Source organism: Manacus candei, unplaced genomic scaffold (genome assembly GCF_025592945.1).
Source record: "Manacus candei isolate 608988 ecotype Guabito, Panama unplaced genomic scaffold, ASM2559294v1 h1tg000064l, whole genome shotgun sequence".
Lineage (NCBI taxonomy): Eukaryota > Metazoa > Chordata > Aves > Passeriformes > Pipridae > Manacus > Manacus candei.
Genome location: NW_026138112.1, coordinates 82,780 through 103,850, shown reverse-complemented (window position 1 = coordinate 103,850; position 21,071 = coordinate 82,780). Strand labels below are relative to the sequence as shown.

General features: G+C 56.3%; 1 protein-coding gene across 5 annotated transcripts in view; it reads right to left on the bottom strand.

Moving 5' to 3' along the window:
* Positions 1–257: 257 nt before the first annotated feature.
* KSR2 (kinase suppressor of ras 2) overlaps positions 258–21,071 on the bottom strand; it is a 100,257-nt gene continuing 79,443 nt past the window's right edge. For 2 of the 5 annotated variants that reach the window (XM_051805275.1, XM_051805277.1), the window contains 6 exons: positions 20,299–20,395; positions 15,770–15,903; positions 11,626–11,757; positions 7,858–7,987; positions 6,886–7,019; positions 258–5,169 (listed from right to left, as the gene is read on the bottom strand). In XM_051805275.1, coding sequence (XP_051661235.1) covers positions 5,163–5,169; positions 6,886–7,019; positions 7,858–7,987; positions 11,626–11,757; positions 15,770–15,903; positions 20,299–20,395 — 634 coding nt within the window. In that variant the 3' untranslated portion in view covers positions 258–5,162. Of the gene's footprint in view, positions 5,170–6,881; positions 7,020–7,857; positions 7,988–11,625; positions 11,758–15,769; positions 15,904–20,298; positions 20,396–21,071 lie in introns of those variants that run through there. The other 3 variants (XM_051805276.1, XM_051805278.1, XR_007907417.1) reach the window with 2 other exon arrangements.

Sequence of the window (21,071 nt, the reverse complement as noted above, 5' to 3'; positions counted from 1 at the left end):
TACAAATTTACATCGGGGGGGACATCCATCGTGCCTTTCTCAGCGCTGCTCTTCTGTCGTTTTGCTGTTTGTTTTTATATTTTTGGAGGGGTTGATTTGTAAGGTTTGGGTTGGTTTTTTTTTTTTTCTTTCACTGTTTGTCGTTGGGTTTTTGTTTTTGTTTTGTCTCGTTTTTTTTTTTTTTTTTCCAGTTCTGCAACGACGACGACAAAATATATATATATGTATATATATATATTTTTCTGTATATATTTATAAAAAAAAAAGAAAAAAGGGGGAAGAGGCACCAAAAAGAAAAAAAAAAAAAAAAGGGAGATGAAAGTCAGCTCATTCTGCAACGGTGAAAACACGGAGAAAAACAAAGCAGGCCATCGAGTTCAGTTGGAAACTGTACAGGATTTAGAGCTCGTTATATATGTATATATCTATATACATACATATAGAGATATGTATATATATTTATATATACCTTATGTACAAGGAAATGTAACTTTTTTTTTTTTTCCTCTGACAAGGAAAGGAAACTTTACAGGGGCTGGAAATGAAAGGCGGCTCTTGCAGCTTCCCCAGGAATCGCTGTTGGCAACCAAAAAATAAAAAAAAAAAATAAAAATAAATAGAAAAAAATAGAGATATAAATACAAATAAATTAAAATAAATAAACGGGGAGAAAGAAAGGAGGAAGGAAAAGCCAAGGTGCCCGGCAGAGCACCGGCCACTGGTGGCACTTGGGGGGGAAAAACAACGTCTGAGGGCACCCCCAGCACAGAGCCCTTCTCCTCAGCGTGGCCAGAGGGACAGGGCGTAGGCACCAACTCGCCCACAGCGTCCTGAACTGGCAGAGGGGGGGGTTAGGTGGGATATTGGGAAGGAATTCCTGGCTGGGAGGGTGGGGAGGCCCTGGCACAGGTTGCCCAGAGAAGCTGTGGCTGCCCCTGGATCCCTGGAAGTGCCCAAGGCCAGGTTGGATAAACTTGGAGCGACCTGGGCTGGTGGAAGGTGTCCCTGCCAGTGACAGGGGGTGGGATGGAATCACCTTTAAGGTCCCTTCCAACCCAGACCGTTCCATGGTTCTGTGATCTAACAAAGGCTGAGCAGCTCCTCCACCTCCAAGACATCCATTCCTGCCTCCCATCCCTCCGAAACCTCAGTCATCTCCTGCCGTGGCCAAGGACTGGGTGGAAGTCACGGGGGGGGACTCTGAGCTCATCATACCCAGGAACTGCCCGGTCAGGGCTCAGCGAGGTTTGGGGCGATCTGGGGGCAAAGGGGGAGAGAAGGAGAAGCCGGAGCAGGAGATCCCACCTGGCAGCCAGAGGAGGCCGTGCTGCTCCTGGGCCACCCAGCACCACCCTCCCATGGCTGGCAGTGCCTGCACCACCCATCCCCAAACGTGCTGCTCCCCATCGGCGCTGGAGCGCCGGGAAAAACCCCCAGGCAGCAGCACAGGCAAGGACTGGGATCTCTGGGAGCCTTGGAGGGCGACTGAAAGGATGAAGCAGCTGAGAGATGGAGGGCTGGGCCAGGAGAACATCCCTGCTGCAAGGGCCTGGGGCCAGACCCCAAGGATGGGGATGGTTCCGAGGTGTCAAACTGCTGCTCAGACCAGCTCTGATGGTTCTGGGGTCTCAAAGTGCTGCTCAGACCAGCTCTGATAGTTCTGGTGTCTCAAACTGCTGCTCAGACCAGCTCTGATGGTTCTGGGGTCTCAAACTGCTGCTCAGATCAGCTCTGATGGTTTTGGGGTCTCAAGATGAGCTCAAACCAGCTCTGATGGTTGTGGTGTCTCAAACTGCTGCTCAGACCAGCTCTACTTTCACTTGGCACCTCTGGAAAGAGCCCTGTCTCTCCTCTAGCTCACACAGCTAGACCAAGCCACTGGATGGACCTTTTCCCTCCTTAGGATCTCCTGTTAGAAGGCTTTTTTGAGACCTTCTCCTACATTCTCTCCCTGCTGAAGGGCTGGATATTTTTAAACTGGGAGATAAAAAAACCCAAACAAACCACCCTCACAAAGCCAGAGTCAAAAAAACCCAGAGAACAACAACAACAACGGCAACCAAAAAGTAAGATTTGTTGGTTTGGTGGTTTGTGGTTGGGTTTTTTTTTTAATAATTAAGACTTTCAAAAATAAGAAGGCAGGATGCAAATAACACTGCTGCCTGAACCACCACTGCTGAACAGAGTGGAAGGAGCTGCTTTCATGAGCTGATTTATGATAAATACAGGGCAGCTGTTGTGCCATCCACGCTGTTGTGTGACAGCTCTGCTCGTGGCCTGGCTGAGACGCCCCAGTGAGGGAAGAGGGGGACAAGGAGGGTGGGAAGAGGGAAGATTTGGTGACATTTGTTGGCTAGAAGGAGCACTTAGCTCCTTTCAGATGCCCAAAATCCAGTGGGGAAAAAGCACGGGCGAGGGGGAATGAGACAGGACAAGGGGAATGGGTTTAAACCCAAAGAGAGCAGGTTGGGGAGAGAGAATTTCCTGGGGGGGTGGGGAGGCCCTGGCACAGGTTGCCCAGAGAATGTGGATGCCACTTTGCTGGGAGTGTTCCAGGCCAGGTTGGACGGGGCTTGGAGCAACCTGGGCTGGTGGAAGGTGTCCCTGCCCATGGCAGGGGGTGGGATGGGATGAGATTTAAGGTCCCTTCCCACCCAAACCATTCCATGGTTGTGTGGCCGAGGCAGCAGCAGAGCCCTGTGAGGACCTGACACCAAACCAACCAAACCAACACACTGCTCAGTTCCCTTGTTTCCTTGACTCTTGGCCCTTAAAATCCATCAGGTGCCCATCAGCAGCTGGGAGAGCCCACAGGGGGACGTGCCAAGGTGAGACTTTCCAGGCCAGGTGAGGACTTGGGGGGCAGGGAGCAAACCCACAGCAAGCCTTTTGGGATGGACACTGTCCCTTCCACAGGAAACCTGCACATCCATGAAGCCACAGCACTTTGCCACCCCTGGGGACGAGCAGCACCCGTGGCATCACCTCCTTCATCCTTCCAACACCTTCCCCTCACCAAGAAAGGTAAGTTTTTCCTGCTCAGAAACTAAACCCACGGAGCCACAAGGACACCAACCTTTCTCCAGCGACCCCTCCCCTCCTGAACGTGTTTTGGGGCCGGGTGATTTCATGGTGAGACCTCCCCGTGCCCCCCTGGCAGCCAAAACCTGCGGCAGGGAGGGTGTTCTCCCTGCCCCAGAGCTCAGGAGCACCCCGGGTGAAGGCATTGGTGAAACCTCAGAGAGACTCTGAGGCTTTAGTGCAACGTTTATGGCATGAGCACGGGCAGGGGGGAGGCAGCAGGAGGGCTTGGGATGGGCAGGATGGGTGACAGAGGACCTTGGTGCTCTGCTCTGGGGTGGGATGAAGATGGGGGGGGTGTTAGCAAGGGAAAAAGTGGGATGTGGAGGAGGCAGAGGGTGAACAGCCACGGAGCATCTCCCTGCATCGATGGCATGAGGGGATGCTCCTCACTCAGGGACCCCAAACCGCCTGTGCTGCTGGGGCAGGGGGCAATCAGCCCAAAACAGGGGCTCATCCTGCCCTCCCTTGCTCAGCCCACTTGGCCTCAGCACCAAAGGCAGAAGGAGGCAATCCTGCCTCATCCCAGCTCCAGTGTGGCTGCACATGTCCCAAAAGCATCAGCAGGAGACTCCTCCAGCCCCACCCTGTGCCCCCTCTGGGGCTGGACTCACCCCCACCCTGCTCCTGCCCACCTCAGAGTTCACACATCAGCACGTGTGGGAATTTTAAGCCATCAAAGCACCTTCGTGCACGCCCCCACGATTAAAGTGCCGCCTCATCCCGGCTCCAATTAGGTTTCTAATCTCCTTTTACTTATGCTGAAGTGGTTCAGACACCAGCAAGGAAGAGCTGGAGGAGAGCAGCAAACGAACCAAGGCTGGTTAGTTTGCGCAGCCTCATCGTGTCTCCAAATTAAAGCCAAACTGAGGCTCCAACTGAATTATCCAGGATGGTTCCTGTCAAGCAATTATGCTCAATGAGGGCCTGGAAATGCAATTTGCCATCATCTGTCGCTCGGCAGCTCAGCTGACGGGCTGGAGGGGCCACCTGAGCTGGTGGGAGGGGGAAATGCCGGCACACGGCGTTCCGACGGCAACGCCAGCCCCCAGCTGCTGCCCGAGGAGCGTTTCTTCGGGAAGGGCTGGGATTTGGCAGGGGGAAGATGAACGTGCAGGGGGAAAAGGGTCGTTCAGCCGGGATCGTCCCACGTGCGGGGCTGGGAGGGGAGAGGCTCTGTACAACCAGAGCCTGTTGGCATTCCCAGCTCCGGCAGCGAAGGGAAGGCCACGGGAGAGGGGAATGAGCCCGAGCCCGGCTCTGCTCAGCCCCCTCAACGCCCCCAAACCCGGAATTTGGGGAGGGAGGAGAAGGCAAGAGCGGAGCAGGGGCGAGGAGGGCGAGAGGTCAAGGCCGGCTGATGAGCCACACGCCGATAAATGAGCGGGAATGCAGGGATGTGTCCCGCTGGGAGGGGGACCCGCGGGGGGAATCGTAAGTGGACACGGCTGGGAGGCAGAGAAGCCACTTGTGAAAGGTCACGGCCGCCCCCGAGGGGCCGTGGGGGGAGCGGGGCTCCTCCAGATGCATTTCCCCGCGGGGGGTGCAGCTAAAAGCAGCGGCACTCCCCGGCCCCGGCAGGCTCCGGTGCCGAACTCGGGAATCAGCAACATTCCCCCTTTTTTCCGTTAAAAAAAATAAAAAAAAATAAAAAAAAAATAAAGGCAATAAATAAGGGAAATTAAATAAACCCACGGAGAACCGAGAACACAAGCCCTCCCCCAGCCGAGCGTCGTGAGCGCTGGGTGGGGTCAGAGGAGCCCAGAATTGAAGTCGTTTGCCTCGTGGGTCACCCCTGCTCGGCGGGGAACCCACCCCGTGTGCGCGGAGAGCCCATCCCAGCACACCGGGCATTCCCGGGGCTCGGCCGCGCTCCGGCTCCTCCGGCCCTCGCAGAGCTTCCCGGGGCGAAACGTGCGGGGAAGAGTCTCATTCCCGTCTCATTCCCGTCTCATTCCCGTCTCATTCCCGTCCCGCCGTCGGCCCCCGGCGCCCGCTGCTCCTCCGCAGCACGGGGTGGGAAGCGGAGAGGAAGAGGAGAAGTGCTGGGGGAGGAAGGCACCGTCCCTCGGCTCCTCCCGTCACAGCCTGCGAGGGACACAACGAGCCGAGTCAGCGCTCGGGGCTGGCTTTGGCACCGCGGGGTTTGTGGGGCGGCCCACGGCAAAAAAAAAACTCCTCAACCAGGTTTGGGTGGAGCTGCCCCCTCCCAAAGAGTGGCCCAGCCTGAAGCTGCACCAGGGGAGGGTCAGGTTGGGCATTGGGAAGTTCTTCCCAGAGGGAGTGATCGGACACTGGAAGGGGCTGCCCAGGAGGGGGTGGAGTCACCATCCCTGAGGGTGTTTAGGGACACTCTGGACGTGGCATCAGTGCCATGGGCTGGGTGACACGGCGGGGTTGGGTCACAGGGTGGACTGGATGATCTCAGAGGGCTTTTCCAGCCTGGTTGATCCTGGGATTCTGTGAACTTCTGCCCTGTGCCAGCCCGGGTTGGGCTCTCCTGGTGCATCATCTCCAGGGGGTTTGCTGGGTTCCACACGCCTCACCCCCATCCCTGTGCGTCCAGGACCCCCGAGGGGGTTTTGTCCCCCATTCCCTTGGTGCAGGGGTGGCAGAGCCCTGGGTACCACACCCAGCTCGGGTGAGCAGGGACCCCCACAGGGAAGCCAAGACCAGGATCAACAGCCAGAGCTGAGTCCCTGTGGAAGGAACCAGCTCGGATGGAAAACGAGCGCTGAGCTGAGACATCCTCCCTCCACTTGTGCTTAGCAAAACAGGGGGCTGGTCATTAGGAGGGGGCTGGTCATTAAGAGGGAGCTGCAGGGCAGCCACAGCCCATGGCAGGTGATGGCAAAAACCTTCCCCAACCCAACGGAGCAATTCCACAACCTGCTGCTTTGGAGGCCATCAACCCTCAGCTTCCCTTGCCCGGCTGCTGGAGCCACCCCGGTGCCTGCTCCCAGCATGGATTGCTAATTAACTTCCCCCCTGATTAATGACTTATGTTCAAGGTGATCTAGGGGCCATCTGACCGAGGGCTTTGTGTTGCTCAGCCCCGTGTGGGGACAGGAGGTGGCACAGGGGACACTCCAGTGTGCCAGTAACCTTGGGGCCGCCCGCCTTCGCCGCACAGATAAGGCAGCCAGGAAGGTCCTTATCAGATGTAGCAGGAGAAATGAGCATCTCCAACCTTCAGGGAGGAGCAAGAGGGGTGCTTGGAGCATCCTCTCCCTCAGCTCACATCCTTCTCCCTCCCTCCATCCCCATTTCCAGCCTCCACAGTCCGGGAGAAAGGAAAAACACACCCCCCCACCATGAATGCCAGCCCTGCGTGGGTGAGACTTTTGGTTCTGTTTGTCACAATATGACAAATTCAAGGGAAGAAAATGAGTTTCTAAGTGATTGTTCTGCCTTTTTCCTGCTGTTTCCAACAGGGCAGATCCTGAATCCGTGGCTGGGGACTCATTTATGGCATTCCCTGAAGCGGAGGGATGTGACTAAGCCGGAGCGGTGGAACAGAGCAGGATTTGGCCATGGGAGAAGAAGAGACCTGGAAGCTGCAGGTCTGAGGAGGGACCCCCGGGCAGGGCATCCCCCCCAGCAGTAAAATCTGGGAATAGGGAAGGCTGGGCAGGGGCAGGGCATCCCCCAAACAGTAAAATCTGGGAATAGGGAAGGCTGGGCAGGGGCAGGGCATCCCCCCAACAGTAAAATCTGGGAATAGGGAAGGCTGGGCAGGGGCAGGGCATCCCCCCAGCAGTAAAATCTGGGAATAGGGAAGGCTGGGCAGGGGCAGGGACTTACTCTGCCGACTTCCAGAAGTGCCCGGGGTGGGAGAGGCGGCGGTTGCGCTTTGGCAGTTTCTCCAGCATGTCCATGAGCTTGGTGAAGGTGGGTCTCTCCTCCTGCTCGTAGGCCCAGCAGAAGAGGAGGATGTCCTGCGGCCACACAGGGTGGGGGGTGAGCAAACTCAGCCAGTCCCTCGCCCACCATGACCCCCAGTGCCCAATATCCACACCACAGGGACCCCACCTCCGTCACCACGTCCTCAGGAAGGGCTGGGATGGAGGGGATGTGCCCATCCCACAAGAATCCATCTCCATCATCACATCCTTGGGAAGGGCTGGGACAGGGAGAATGTGCCCATCCCATGAGGACCCATCTCCATCACCACATCCTTGTGAAGATTTGGGATGGAGGTGATGTGTTCATCCCACAAGAATCCATCTCTATCATCACATCCTTGTAAAGATCTGGGGTAAGGGGTGATGTGTCCATCCCATGAGGACCCAACTCCATCACCACATCTTTGGGAAGGGCTGGGATTTGTCCATCCCACAAGGACCCGTCTCCATCACCACATCCTTGTGAAGATTTGGGACGGAGGGGATGTGCTCATCCCACAAGAACACATTTCCATCACCACATCCTTGTGAAGATTTGGGATGGAGGGGAATGTGCCCATCCCACAAGGCCCTGTCTCCTCACCACACCCTTGTGAAGGGCTGGGATGGAGGGAATGTGTCCATCCCATGGGGACACCATTTCCATCTTGTGAAGGGCTGGGATGGAGGGGATGTGCCCATCCCACAAGAATCCATCTCCATCACCACATCCTTGTGAAGATTTGGGATGGAGGGGATGTGCCCATCCCACGAGGGCCCTTCTCCATCACCACATCCATGTGTGGATTCCCAGGACCCAGCAGCCAGGACGTGCACCGGTCCCTCCCCACACCTCCCCACAGAGCTGCAGCGCCTCCCCCCCCACACCTACCGAGATCTCCTTGCCCATCCCGATCTGGCTGAGGTTGGGCTTCATCCCTCTTCCCACCTGCCAGATGATCGCCTCCGCCGGCTGCGTCTTGAAGGGCCATTCCCGCGCGTGCAGCTCGTACCAGATGGTGCTGGGGGGGCACAACGGGAATCAGAGGGAGATGGAGGAGCTGGGAGGCGTTTCGGGGTGTGGGGATGTCGGCCCGTTGCACCCACCCCCACCATCTCTCCCCGCTCCAAAATCCCCGACATCCAGGACACGCTTCATGACCCCGGAGGGGCTCAGCCCTCGTTACAGGGGTGTCACCTCTCCTATTTTCCGGATGGAAAACAGAGGGGTTGACCCAGAGCAAGCCCTGATCCACACCAGGGATGATCCCAACCTATGGGAAGGAGGACAGGGGTGCTGGAGGTCCAGGCAGAGCCTCCAGCCATCCTGTTCCATCCAGTGGGAACCTCCCACCCTGCTGCAGTGACACTTTGCCCCTCTGCCCGTGGGGGATCCCGCTGCTGGGCTGGTGTTCCCGACACCCCCTCCAGGGAAGGACGAGCCCAACTATCCACTTGCACTCCGGTTTTTCCCCTTTTTCTTCTTCCAAGCTACAAAAGCCCGTCCAAGCCGTGGCAAGAACCGTCCCAGGTGCCCTCACCGGGCGATGGCACAGGCGAACCCCCGGCCATCTGCCACTGCCCCGAGCCCTCCCTTCCGCCAGGAATCCCAGATCCAAGGGAATATCCCAAACCAACGGCGTCTCTGGCTGAGCTGGCAGCCGCCCCCACGGCCCTCCGCCCCCGCTTCCGCCCGGGAGTTTTTTGCATCCTCGTTTTCTGGCACCCAGAGGCTGGATGAGCCCCGACTCCCGCCGTGCCGCCCCTCTTGTCCAAGGCAAATTCCATGGACCTGCTTTTCCCTCCCAGGGATGCCGTCACGACCAGGTAAAGCAGCAAGAAACAAGGTTGAAACGACATCGGGGTGGAAAAACCTGGCAGAAGGGGTCTGATAGACATAAGATCATTCCCCGATTTTGGAAATCGGCTCTTCTGATTTTGGAAAAACACGCCCAGTTTGGCTGTAAATCTCCAGAAAAATGTGAATAACGTGGCAGTAACGTTGGTGCTGTGGGTGCAGAGGAGGGGGGGGCTGGGGAGGGGTGGATCCTGTGGGCAGGCTCAGGGATTCCTAAACAGTCGGATTTAGCACATCCGACCCGTTCATTCAAGTTCCTAGCCGGGAGTTTGGGGATTAATTTTTCACCTTCCTGCTTCTGGATGCCTTCAAAATATTTGGGCTGCGTTTCCCGAGGCGCCCCGGGGAGCGGGATGCTGCTCCGTGTCTCTTTGCACGAGGAGACCACACGTCAAAATGTTAATTATCGATGGGATCTCTCGGGTTTTGGTGAGGACACACCACCAGCCTCAGCCCCCTGCTCTGCACCACCCTCACACGCTTTAGTTTAACATCTCTGCCTTCTTTAAAAGCTCTTTTCCTCTTGCTGTCGCTGATCCCACAAATCCCTCGTGGGAAGCAAATAACCCTCCGGATCATCCGTGAGCCTCCAGGGCTTAACCGAGGGCAGCAGAAACAAGAAAGAGGGAAAACGTGGGAAAATCTTTTAATCTTTTAAGGAAACTGGTGCTTCACGCACGGGCAGAGCTCACACTCAAGGAGAAAAAGGGCAAATCAAGGCTCAGCAACCCACTCTCACTCCGTTCCCTACGACCCCTTAATTCCTTCTTTATTTTCCTGCCGAAGTTGTGCCTCGGGGAGGGTAAAAAAAAAAACCCAAGCAGGTCGTTTTGGCTGTAATTACTCTGGGTTTGATGGAAATATCACCTCCTCTAAGGGGCCCACGCACCCTAATCCCCCCAGCCTTTAAGGTATCCATGAGAAAATGAATCCCCCGGGGAAAATCCGGGGGTTTGTCGGGGTGGGATTGGGCTCCTGCCCCGAGGGAGGTTTGTGGGCAGACAAAGGGCAGGAGTCGCTGAGGGAGACTCAGGAATTCTCCTTTTCTTGGCCTTTTGGCAGCACAGGCACCACCATCCCCTTCCTGCAGCTGGGTGAGGGGGAAAATCTGGGAGTCCAGGAGTTCCCAGGCCTGTGCTCTCCAGCTGTGGCATCCCCATCCCATATCCAAGCACCTTCTTGTGCCCCCAGGAGGATGCAGGGGAGAGATGATGCCAGGCTGGCAGCCCCAGGATACTTCGGATCCTGTTGTCCAGAGCCACCCTAATCCACAGGCAAATAAGGAGGATTTGGCATTTAGGGACAATTGGGGTGTCCAGGGATTCCCAGACCTGCATCCCCCATCCTCTGCATCCTCAGCTGACACCCGAGCACCTTTTAGTTGGTACCTGCCCCCAGGAGGATGCAGGGCACAGATGATGCCAGGCTGGCATTCCCAGGATCCTGTTGTCCAGAGCTACCCTGATCTACAGCCAAAACAAGAGGATTTGGTGATTTAGGGAGGATTGGGGTGTCCAGGGATTCCCAGACCTGTGTCCCTCACCCCTGCATCCCCAGAGAACATCCAAGCTATTCTTGGCACCCCCCCAGGAGGAGGGTGATGCCAGGCTGGCATCCCCAGGATTCTCTGGATCCTGTTGCCCAGAGCCATCCATAGCTAGAACAGGAGGATTTGGTGATTTAGGGAGGATTGGGATGTCCAGGGGCTCCCAGCCCTGCAACCCCAGTCCTCTGCATCCTCAGCTGACATCCAAGCACCTTTTGGCTGGTACCTGCCCCAGGAGGATGCAGGGGAGAGATGATGTCAGGTTGGCACTCCCAGGATGCTCCAAATCCTGTTGCCAGGAGCCACCCTGCTCCATTACCAAAACAGGATTATTTGGGTATTTAGGGAGAATCAGGGTGTCTAGGAACTCCCAGACCTGTGGCCTCCACCCCCTGCATCCCCATCCACTGTCCAAGCATCTTTTTGCTCTGGATCCCGTTGCCCAGAGCCACCTTGGTCCAGAGTCAAAACAGGGGGATTTGGTGATTTAGGAAGGATTGAGGTGTCCAGGGATTCCCAGAGCTCTGCATCCTCAGCTGACATCCAAGCACCTTCTTGTTGGTACCTGCCCCAGGAGGATGCAGGGGACAGATGATGCCAGGCTGGCACTCCCAGGATACTCTGGATCCCATTGTCCAAAGCCATCCATAGCCAAAACAGGAGGATTTGGTGATTTAGGGAGAATCAGGGCATCCAGTGGCTCCCAGATCTGTGTCCCCAACCCCTGCACCCCCTTCCTTCTGCATCCCAGCCAACATCCAAGCACCCTCTTGTTGGTAGCCTCCCCAGGAGGAGGAGGATGCCAGGCTGGCATCCTCTGGATCCTCCAGATCCCATTGCCTGAAACCACCCTGGTCCATTACCAAAACAGGGTTATTTGGTGATTTAGGGAGAACCAGCATGTCTAGGAGCTCCCAGACCTGTGTCTTCCACCCCCTGCATCCACATCCAACACCCAAGCACCTTTTGGCTGGTACCTGCCCCAGGAGGATCCAGGGGACAGATGATGCCAGGCTGGCACTACCAGGATACTCTGAATCCCATTGTCCAAAGCCACCCTGGTCCCCAGCCAAACCAGGAGGATTTAATGGTGTAGGGAGGGTTTCACTCCAAACATCTCAAAGCAGGAAGGTGCTCCCAGCCCAGCCTGGGGGGTTCCCACAGGCAGCGTCCCCTCGGCTCTGGGACAAGCAGGCAGTATCCCTGTCCCCACCAGTTCTGTGCAGCCCTTTGGACCCCCATGGCACAGGACTCACCCCAGTGCAAAGACATCCGAGTGCTTGGAGAAGGGCAGCTTGTCCTCCTCGGTGTCCGGGGAGAGCTGGCGGATGATCTCGGGGGCGAGGTGGCACAACCAGCCGTTCTGGATGCGCAGCTTGTTCTCCCTCCTGCCGGGACACGGAGCCAGGGCTACCACGGGGGGCACGTCACCGCTGCCAGGCAGCCCCCCCAGCCCTGCCACCCTCTGCCCACGGCGTTTAAGCCTGGTTTGCTCTTTGTCATCCTCGCAAAGTCAGGTTTTAACCTCGCTCTGAGGAACGTCGGCGTGACGGGTGTGCGTTGATCCCTGCCAGGCTGCAGGGCAAAATCTGAGCACAGGATGGTGGGGAGGGGGAGCTGAGGGGGATGTAGGGTCTGACAGGGCTCTTGGTGTGGCTGTTGCACCAAAACACCCTCAAAGCCCCGGGGGCAAAGCACTGCTGGGGGGGAATTCCCCCGGCGCTGAAGGGTGTTGGACTGGGGACCACTAAGCAAACTCATCCCAAACTGGGATGCTCCAGACCCTGCTGCCCAAAGCCACCCTTGTCCATTGCCACAACAGGAGGGTTTTCTGATTTCAGAACAGGACCTGTGTCCCCAGTTCTCCATGTCCCCATCCTACATCCCAACACTTCCCTGTTGGTACCACCCCAGGAGGATGCAGGGGGGAGATGATGCCAGGCTGGCACGCCCAGGATGCTCCAGATCCTGTTGCCTGGAGCCACCCTGATGCATTAACCACAACAGGAGGATTTGGAGATTTAGGGGGAGTCTCACTCCAAATTTGAACCTCCCCTTGACTGGGGACCACGAGCAAACCCACCCTGAATTAATCGCCTGGAAATGGGTGTTTTCAGGTGTTTGGCCCCCACACAGCCCCTCCAGCCCATCCTCATGTCCAAGCCTCCAATGCCATCGCCCACAGGAGCAGCCTGGTTTTATTAACAGCCCCTCATTTAACCTCAGCTGTCCTTCCTCCACCTCCTTGAGCTCCCCCTGCTCTGTATAAACACATGAGGCTCCTTTGGCCAACAGCTGAGGATGATGTTGGTTGCTCCTTCATCCTTTACATCCTCCAGGATGCACCACTGGCTTGAAAACGGTCCCTGGGCAGGGAAAAAAGGCAGGAATCGCTGCTGGGGGTGACACATTAAGCAGCTTGACCGTGTGTCTGAGCCCAAACTCAGCAGCAAGAGGCAACAAAAACTGTCCCACGTCATGTTGGGATGGAGAAGGAGGAGCCTCTGTCAGGAATTTCTCCCCGTTTGTGCTTCGGAGCCCTCCTAAAACCAGGGATGCCCAGGGATAAGGATGGCTGGGGGGACATCTGTCCTCCTGAACGTCAGCCTGGGGCCAAAATCCCAGAGCCCAGGGGTCCCCACCCAGGCACAGGCACCTCCATCCACCCTCAGAGCAGGACAAGCTCCCACCACAACTTCTCCCACACGGCCGGATCCTCCTGTCTCCAAAGCCATCCCCATCCCGAGGCAGCCCCTAGAAATCCGGCAGCCACCAGAGGAGGAACCCCCTCCTTAGGGAAGGACACTGATGGCCCAGGGAATCACTGATTAGGCCTCCTCGCCCCCTCTGGGGTCTGGAGGGCTCCTCTTCCCCCCGCTGGGACGGAGCCGCGGCCGCAATCAGCGGCTCCGGCGAGACGCGGCCCCTCCGGCCCCGGGAGCCGCGGGGAAAAGAGCACTTGGGCACAGAGGGGAGGCTTTCAGCTCCTCCCCAACCCTCCCCCCGCCATCCTCCAGCCCGCACAGCTCTTAATTACAAGCCAGCATTAAGCACCTGGGCAATTAGGGAGGATGCGGAGGAGCTACCCCGTCCTCGCCGGTGTGTGCCATCCCCGCCCCGGGCGGGCAGCGGGGAGCAGGAGGGAGTGGGCAGCACTTCGATCTGCTCCACCACCCCTCAGCGAGGCCGGCTTTGCTCCCGGAGCTTTTATTTGTGCTCATTTCAGCAGCTCGGGGCTGTGATATCCCGCGAGGGGCGTTCAGGCTCAGCCTTGGGATGCTCCAGGGACGGGGTTTGGATCCACCCATCGTCCCTTCCAGAGCTCTGAGCACTCAGCTGTGGGTTACGAGCTTCCAGCAACGGGGGCTGAGCTTTAATGTCATCCCAAGAGTGTTTTAATGGCAGGAATTTCAGGGTTTATGACAAAAGTTGCCCTGACTGCCCAACCCACATGGCCACTGCCACGGGCAGGAGAGAGCTCGACCTGCTGAGCTGCTTCTAAACCCACCCAGGACAAGTCCCCACCAAGGACAAGTCCCCACCAAGGGCAAGTCACCCCCAAGGCAAAGCAAGAGCTCCTCACACTCCTCCTAATTAGAGATCAGCCCTCCCAAGCCAAATAACATTTCAATAACAGAGAAATAAATCTGATTTTGCCAGGAGAAGCCACCAAATCACCAGGTCTCTGCAGAAAGTATTTTAAACCCTTTGAACCAGGCTGGTCTGGAGTTCATTCACAGCTGAAATGTCACCACCCTTAACCTGACCTGCAGAATTTCCTGCCTTCTCCACACGTTTGTCCAAGCCTCCAAGGACCCAAAATTGGGCTTCACCACCCTTCTTCTTCTGGAGGAACCAGAACCAGCAGAAAACCCACCCTGCACAGCTGACCTGCAGACATTTGCTGCTTCCAAATCCGTGGTGTTTGAAGAGCCTTCTCTCAGCTCTCCCTCAGCAGAAGGCATGTTCCACCCACGGCCATGCTGGAAGCCCCTCAGGGCAGAGATTTTCTCATTCTCTCAATTTTTCTCTCCAAACACTGCTCATTTTCTGTCCAGCCTTGCTTTTCTGGCCATCCTCCCTGCCCTGGACTTTATCCCCTGGACTTTATCCCCTGGATTTTATCCCCTGGACTTTACCCCCCAGGTGACACCCCGGTCTTAAGCAGGGATGGCCACGCATTGCCCACCTCGTCCTCTACCCCATTCCCCCAGCATCTCATCCCTCATCTCCTCTCCAGAGCATCTCTGACCTTCACAGCAAAGATTCCTGGCAAAACTCAGGACATTTCTGCCCAAATCCTCTTCCCGCTGCCGGAACGAGCTGTGCCTCCACCCTGGCAGGACCTGAGCCCCAAACCCCCTGCCCAGCTGCTGAACCAGAGGCAAAACCCACTCTGGATGGGATTTCTCAGATTCCCAAAGCTTTTGGCTGAGCCTGTGCCAAAGCAGATGATATTTGTGCAGGCAGAAGGGGAAGCCTGGCTGCCCATCCACCACGAGCAGCAGGGGATGGAGAGAAGCAGCCACCACCTTCTCCTCTAATCCTTGGGCCTCATCATGTGGGAACTAGGGAAAAATATATCATTTCCACAGAGGAAACCTTCCTGTGCTGCTTCTGACACGAAGGGTTTGGTGAAAAAGGTGGGAAAAGTCAGCAATGCTCTTATTTTCCATTTTCTTCCCCCCCACTTCTGTTTCCTTTCCCCCCTCCCAGCTTTGCTTTTCTTCCTTTCCCCAGCTGCTGAAACTCTTTTGCCCTGCCCTGCCTACAGCTGGAAAACCCCCCAGAGCACTGGGAAAAGGAAGTTTCATAAGGAACATTTACCAACTGGTTTGGATTTAAACCCCCGGAGACCCCAGAAATGTCACAGTGCTGTAAATGTCCCAGGCTTGGCTCTGCTTTTCTCTGTGTCCTGCTCTGTGCTCGGCACAGACACCATGGCCAGATGTTTGGGACACCCAAAATGTCACCAGAGCAGTGAAGGGACAGCACAGGGATGGAACCACTCCACCCAGGCAGGAGATGAAGCAGATTCCAGGAGTTTTTAGTGATATGTTAGGGAAAGGCCAAGGGATGAACCTGCCAGAGAGAAACACAGCCTGAGGAGCATCCCCAGGATGGCTGCAGGGTGGTTTGGCCATGGGAATGATGCATCCCATGGGAAGAGGTTGGGTCCAAGAGCCACAGAGACTCCCACATGGCATCGTGTTCCTTCCTACTGACCAAAACCAATGGGCTTCAAACAGCCCCAGGGCACTCAAAGGCACCTTGAACTCCTGCCTGCCAAGGCTGCAGACACAGAAAGGCACAGAAGGGCTTTTTGGGCTCCTTCCCAACGTGCCCAGCTCGGCAGGGCACAGGGAGGAACTCCGGTGTCTCCCCCACGCCAGGTCCTACCTGCCCGCCTGGAGAACACCCGAGATGCTGAAGAGGCCGAAGTCGGTGATCACCACCTTCCCATTGTCGTAGAAAACATTCTTGGACTTGAGGTCCTTGTGGAGGATCCCCTTGGCATGCAGGTAACCCATTCCCTAGGAGGGAACAGAGAGAGGGAAAAACCCCCCAAAATTAAAAGAGCGGCACAGACCCAGAGGGTAGCACCCGAGCGGGGGGACCCCCGAGGGAGAGCCGGGGCTGCCACGGCACATCCGAGCCACACATCCCAAAAAACACCCCTGCGGGCAGGGCAGGTGTCTGGAGGGATCCCTGGCAGGGGACGGGCATCGTGCGGTGCCGGCGGGGACGGGCGTGGGCGTCTCTCGGCTGCGACTCATCTTCCTGATTAATTGATTACGCGAGAGAAATTAGCGGCGAGCCACACACCAGCAGCCACTTCCCTGAAAGTCCTCCGCTGGGAAATGGATGATGATGATGATGATGTTTTCGCCCCCGTTCTCTTTGGGAGAGGAGGGAGAGGAGGGTAATAAGTCAGCGCGAGGCCCCGGCTGAGCCGTCGGCGCTTCCGACGCGCGCGCCGGCCCCATCGGCCCGGAAACGAGCTCCTCGCAGGAGCCCTCGCCTTAATTCCCCTTCCCCCAGGAAAAAAAAACGAGTCGGCGGTTAATTAAAATTATTGCTAATGATGCAACAAAAAAAAAAAAAGGCCACGGGTGGGAAAATCCGAGCGCTCCTCGTTCGTTCGGCGCCGGCAAATCAAGGGAACGCCAGCAGCTCCGCGCGGCGGATGTTCGGCTCCGCGGGGGAACCGGCGCTGGGAATGGGGAGGGGGATAAAAGACACTCATCCCGGCTCCCTCGGGGGTTTTGTTGCTGGCCCACTTTTCGTCCTCCCGAGCAGACTAAGGGAAAAACTTGATGTAGAGGAGGCTGCGGGAGGATCGATGCCCAACAGGCCGGCAAACTGTTGCTTAAGAGCGAGTTATGGGTTGCCTGTCACGGGCAAGGGGGATTTATTAGCTGGATTTCCACAGGGATCCATCCATCCTAGGCCTGATCTTTTCATCTATCACCATTAACCGCGCAGGGTGGGGAGGAAGAGCACATTTTTTCAGCTGGTGGCGGATGCAGGGCTGGAGGACGCGATCCAAATCCCACCACCTGGAAAAACTGGGAAGGCAAACTGAAAACACCCCGACCCACCAAGTTACAGGGGTTTCTCTGCACCCTGTAGCAGTCAAATCCTGAAGAGCCTCTGCCAAGGGAGGCTGTGGCTGGCTCTGAGCTGCTCCAGCTGCAGCTGGATGTCAGGAGCATTCCAGGCACCGGGATTAATTAGGGGTCCCCAGTTCCCAGCACATGAAATAATGATGAGATTTAAAAACCTGCTTTCAAATGTCACCGTCACCTTCACAAAGTGCCGGGGTTGAGCGAGGGACAGCATTCCAGCTTTCCTCCTGCAAGGAGCATCCGTGGGACAGGGTGGATCCCAGTTCCATGGGGATGCTCCCGTGGGCTGAGGGTGCTGGGAGCATGGAGCAGCAGCAGGGACTTTGCTCCCGTGCTCACCCAGCCAGGTGGGAACTCATCTCCACGAGGCCACCAGACACAGCCCAGGCCTTGAGCCAAACCCAAATCCCTCACCTCGCTCCACGGAGATCCCACTGCAAATTCCAGCCCTGCCACCCTCAGCCCTGGGATGATCCGGGAGGAAACCCTCCGGGCCCAGGAACGCCTTCCTTTGCTCGGCTGCCGGGCGTGTGTGTGAAAAGGCAGCTCCCTCTGCCGGCATCCATCCCCGGATAAATCCACTCTGCCTCTGGAGAATCCCGGGATAAGGAGAGCCCCTGCACGCACTAATCCAATCAGCTTAACAGCTCTTCCATCACATACCAGGATTCAAAGGATAAAGTCAAACAACTGCTGTGATGGGGTAGCAGAGCCAAAGCCTCCAGCTCCTCTGGGCAATGCAGGCCCAAGCCCACCCAAACCGAGGTGTTGGGTTTTTCCTTTGCTTCTCCACACCGAGGCCACCAAAACATCCTTAACATCTGCTGGAAGCCGGTGTGGAGAGGTGGGAAGGCTGGGAACCTTCAGCAGTGGTTGGGTCACAGCACAGTGCCAGGGCTGTCACGGACCTCCCCTGCCTTAAATTCCCTCAGTCTTTGCACGGAGAGAAAGGATTGAACGCGTGACCACCCACTCAGAGGGTTGATCCCTGTCTCCAAAACAAGCAGTCATTCTCCAGTGACAGGCCTCAGAAATCCTCTCAGAATTATTTCTGCAACAAAACGGCTGTTACTGTGCTGGTCCTAAATTCCCTCTGCCTGAAATTCCCTCTGGAGCACAGGGAGAGCACGGCCTCAGCACCCAGCTGAGCCTTTGGACCTCTGCTAATTCCTCCAGGGACCTGGACTGGACACAAAGTCCCTGTGCCCTGCAGGTTGAAACAGGATCACCCAATCCCGTCCTTCCAAGGAGAAGGAATGCAGGGATACAGGAATGCTGTCGGGGGTACAGCCAGCTCCACATCTGATTTGTTTCATGGTGATGATGGTGCTGATGTTCTCCATGGTGGTGCTTCCATCTCACCGACCTGGTGAGGATCCCCCAGTGCTGGTGGTGCCTCTCAACCCCACAAAGAGTTTGAGGTTCATCCTCATCCTCCAAAAAACCACACCAAGCAATGAACCTGCCCAGAGAAAGGGGCTGAACGGAGCCAGGATCTCCCTCTGGGAACACCCAGGAGGTGAGAGCCCTGAGCACGAGTCAGGGGGGAAAAATATGAGGCCTCAGGTGTTTCCTCAGAGGGAAAAACCCAGATCTAAAAAGAGGAAAATATGAATCAGAAGTAGAAATGAAAGGGAAAGAGGCTCTTGGTGCCTCAGACACCCCCAGTTCAGGCTGTGGCTCCAAGACACCCCTTGTTTGAGGCTGCCAAGCTGTCCCTAACACACACCAGCTGCAGGAGAAAACACTCTCATCCTCGTCCTCAAAAAACCCACACCAAGCAATGAACCCACCCAGAGAAAGGGGCTGAACGGAGCCAGGATCTCCCTCTGGGAACACCCAGGAGGTGAGAACCCTGAGCACGAGTCAGGGGGGAAAAACATGAGGCCAAACTATGTGATGCCTCAGTGGGAAAAATCCAGATCTCAAAAGAGGAAAATATGGATCAGAAGTAGAAATGGAAGGGAAAGAGGCTCTTGGTGCCTCAGACACCCCCAGCTCAGGCCGTGGCTCCGAGACGCCCCTTGCAATGCTGGCTTAGCAAAGAGGTTCAGGCTGGGCTCCCCTGCCAGAGACTTCAGGAGAATTTGAGGGATTGAAATTAAAAAGCTTAGAAACAATCTGCTCTTGGCTAAATCTGGGTGTAAATAAAATGCAAAACAGGCAATCAGAGCCAGCCTAAGCACCGTCCAGGGGATGGCACCATGCAGGATCTACTGCAGGATCTGCACACTCTGGTTTATAACACAGATTTGAATATTTAAGGGGGGTGAAGAGCTGCCAGAAAACCTTATTTTTATTTTTTTTCCCCCCCATAGAAAAATGTTAAATGTGAGCTCAGCCCCAGCTGATCTGGGCTCTGGGGTGGAGGTGTTGGCTGACCTTGAGCAGGGCACAGGGTGGGACACGTGCCAAATACTTTTGGTATCGTTTGGTGATAAACAGGCTTGGAATCACAGCACAGCCCAGCTCTGGCAGACAGCTCAACACCTCTGGGGCACAGGGGCCGTGGCAGACACCTTCTGGGGAGCTGTGATGGCTCAGGACCCAAATTCCCAGCCACTCCACCCTGCCACGTGAGGATCCTCCCCGGTGTCACGCCTGAAGTGTCAAAGATGCTCTTTGAGTCATCTCTGGGAGAGGAGAAGCTTTCTCAGGTCTCAGAACTGTACGTGTGCCCTGCCTCGTGGCACCCCAGTGTCCTGCCACCGGCACCACGGCGCTGGCTCCGCCGGGAGCCCGGGCTCTGGGAATGCTTTTGCCGTGGAAACCTCGGACCAACAGCAGGTTATTAACAGCAGGAATTATTAACAGGTGGCCAGGAAAGCGGCTGCCCCATCCCTGGGAGTGTCCAAGGCCAGACTGGATGGGGCTTGGAGCAACCCAGGATAGTGGAAGGTGTCTCCCTGCCCATGGCAGGGGGTGGAATGAGACGAGATTTAAGGTCCCTTCCCCCCCAAACCGTTCTGGAATTCCGTGGTTATTACTTTCTTTTACAAGAGGACAGGAATATCCAACCAGCAACTCATTCCCAGAGCAAAGCTGGGCTCCAAGGCCTGTGCTTCCAAGAGGGAAGAGGAGCAGCGACCAGGATGAGCCCCAGTCACAGGGACCCCATGGAGGCCTTGGTGCCACACAGAGCACGGAAGGGAGGTCAAGGAGACCTGGATTTTAGAGCCAAGCAGGGCCATCCTGCCCAGAACCCCTGGCTGCTTCTCTCCCACTGCCCAGGGTGATCCCACCGGGATCTGGGCTGGATGCAGACCCCCCCAGTGCCGGGCTGCCCCCACCCCACGGTACCTTCACGATCTCTTGTGCTATCTGCCTCGTCTTGTTGACGTCCAGGACGATCTTGGCGTCTCTCACCACCGAGTAGAGAGTCCGTCCTTTGCACAGGCTGGAAGAAGAGCGAGAGGGAGAGAGAAAAAAACACAGTTTATGGCAAGAAACATCCCCAAATGACAACAGACAGCGGCTGGGAATTCTAAATAATCACAAGAGCTTTGGCCACATCTCCAGGCAGGTGGAATCCAGAGTGGAAATTGGGGGGTCTCCCCAGTCTGGTGCTGGAGCTGAGCACCATCAGGGGTATCCTGGGCTGGTTCCTGGCTCTTTCTTCCCCGTGTCCCAGCCATGAGCAAACCACCTGGGCCTCTGGCTCCAGAGTTTTTTGTGCAAAACTGGCCACGGCTCCCCCCACCTCTTCCCCCCCAGAGGATACAATGCTCACAGATGTAACATGAGTCAAAAGAGGGAAGACAGGGAGGGGGGGAAGAAAAAAAGGAAAAAAAAAAGAACAGCCCAACCCGATGCACTGTACAATGTCCTCCAATTTTCCTTCTCGTACCAATTACAGTAAAATCTATTTACAGAGCCTTAATTACCAAAGGCAGCTGGATGGGGGGGGGAGAGGGGGGGGATATAAACCAATTAAAAATATATTGACATTTGAATATCATAATGGAGTCCGTGGGTGGATGCTGCCTCCACTCCCGCCCACAAAAAAAGGGCTTTTTTGCTTTTCTGTATCCACCCACGCTCATTAGGGGCAACTTTGGAAGGAAGAGACTGGA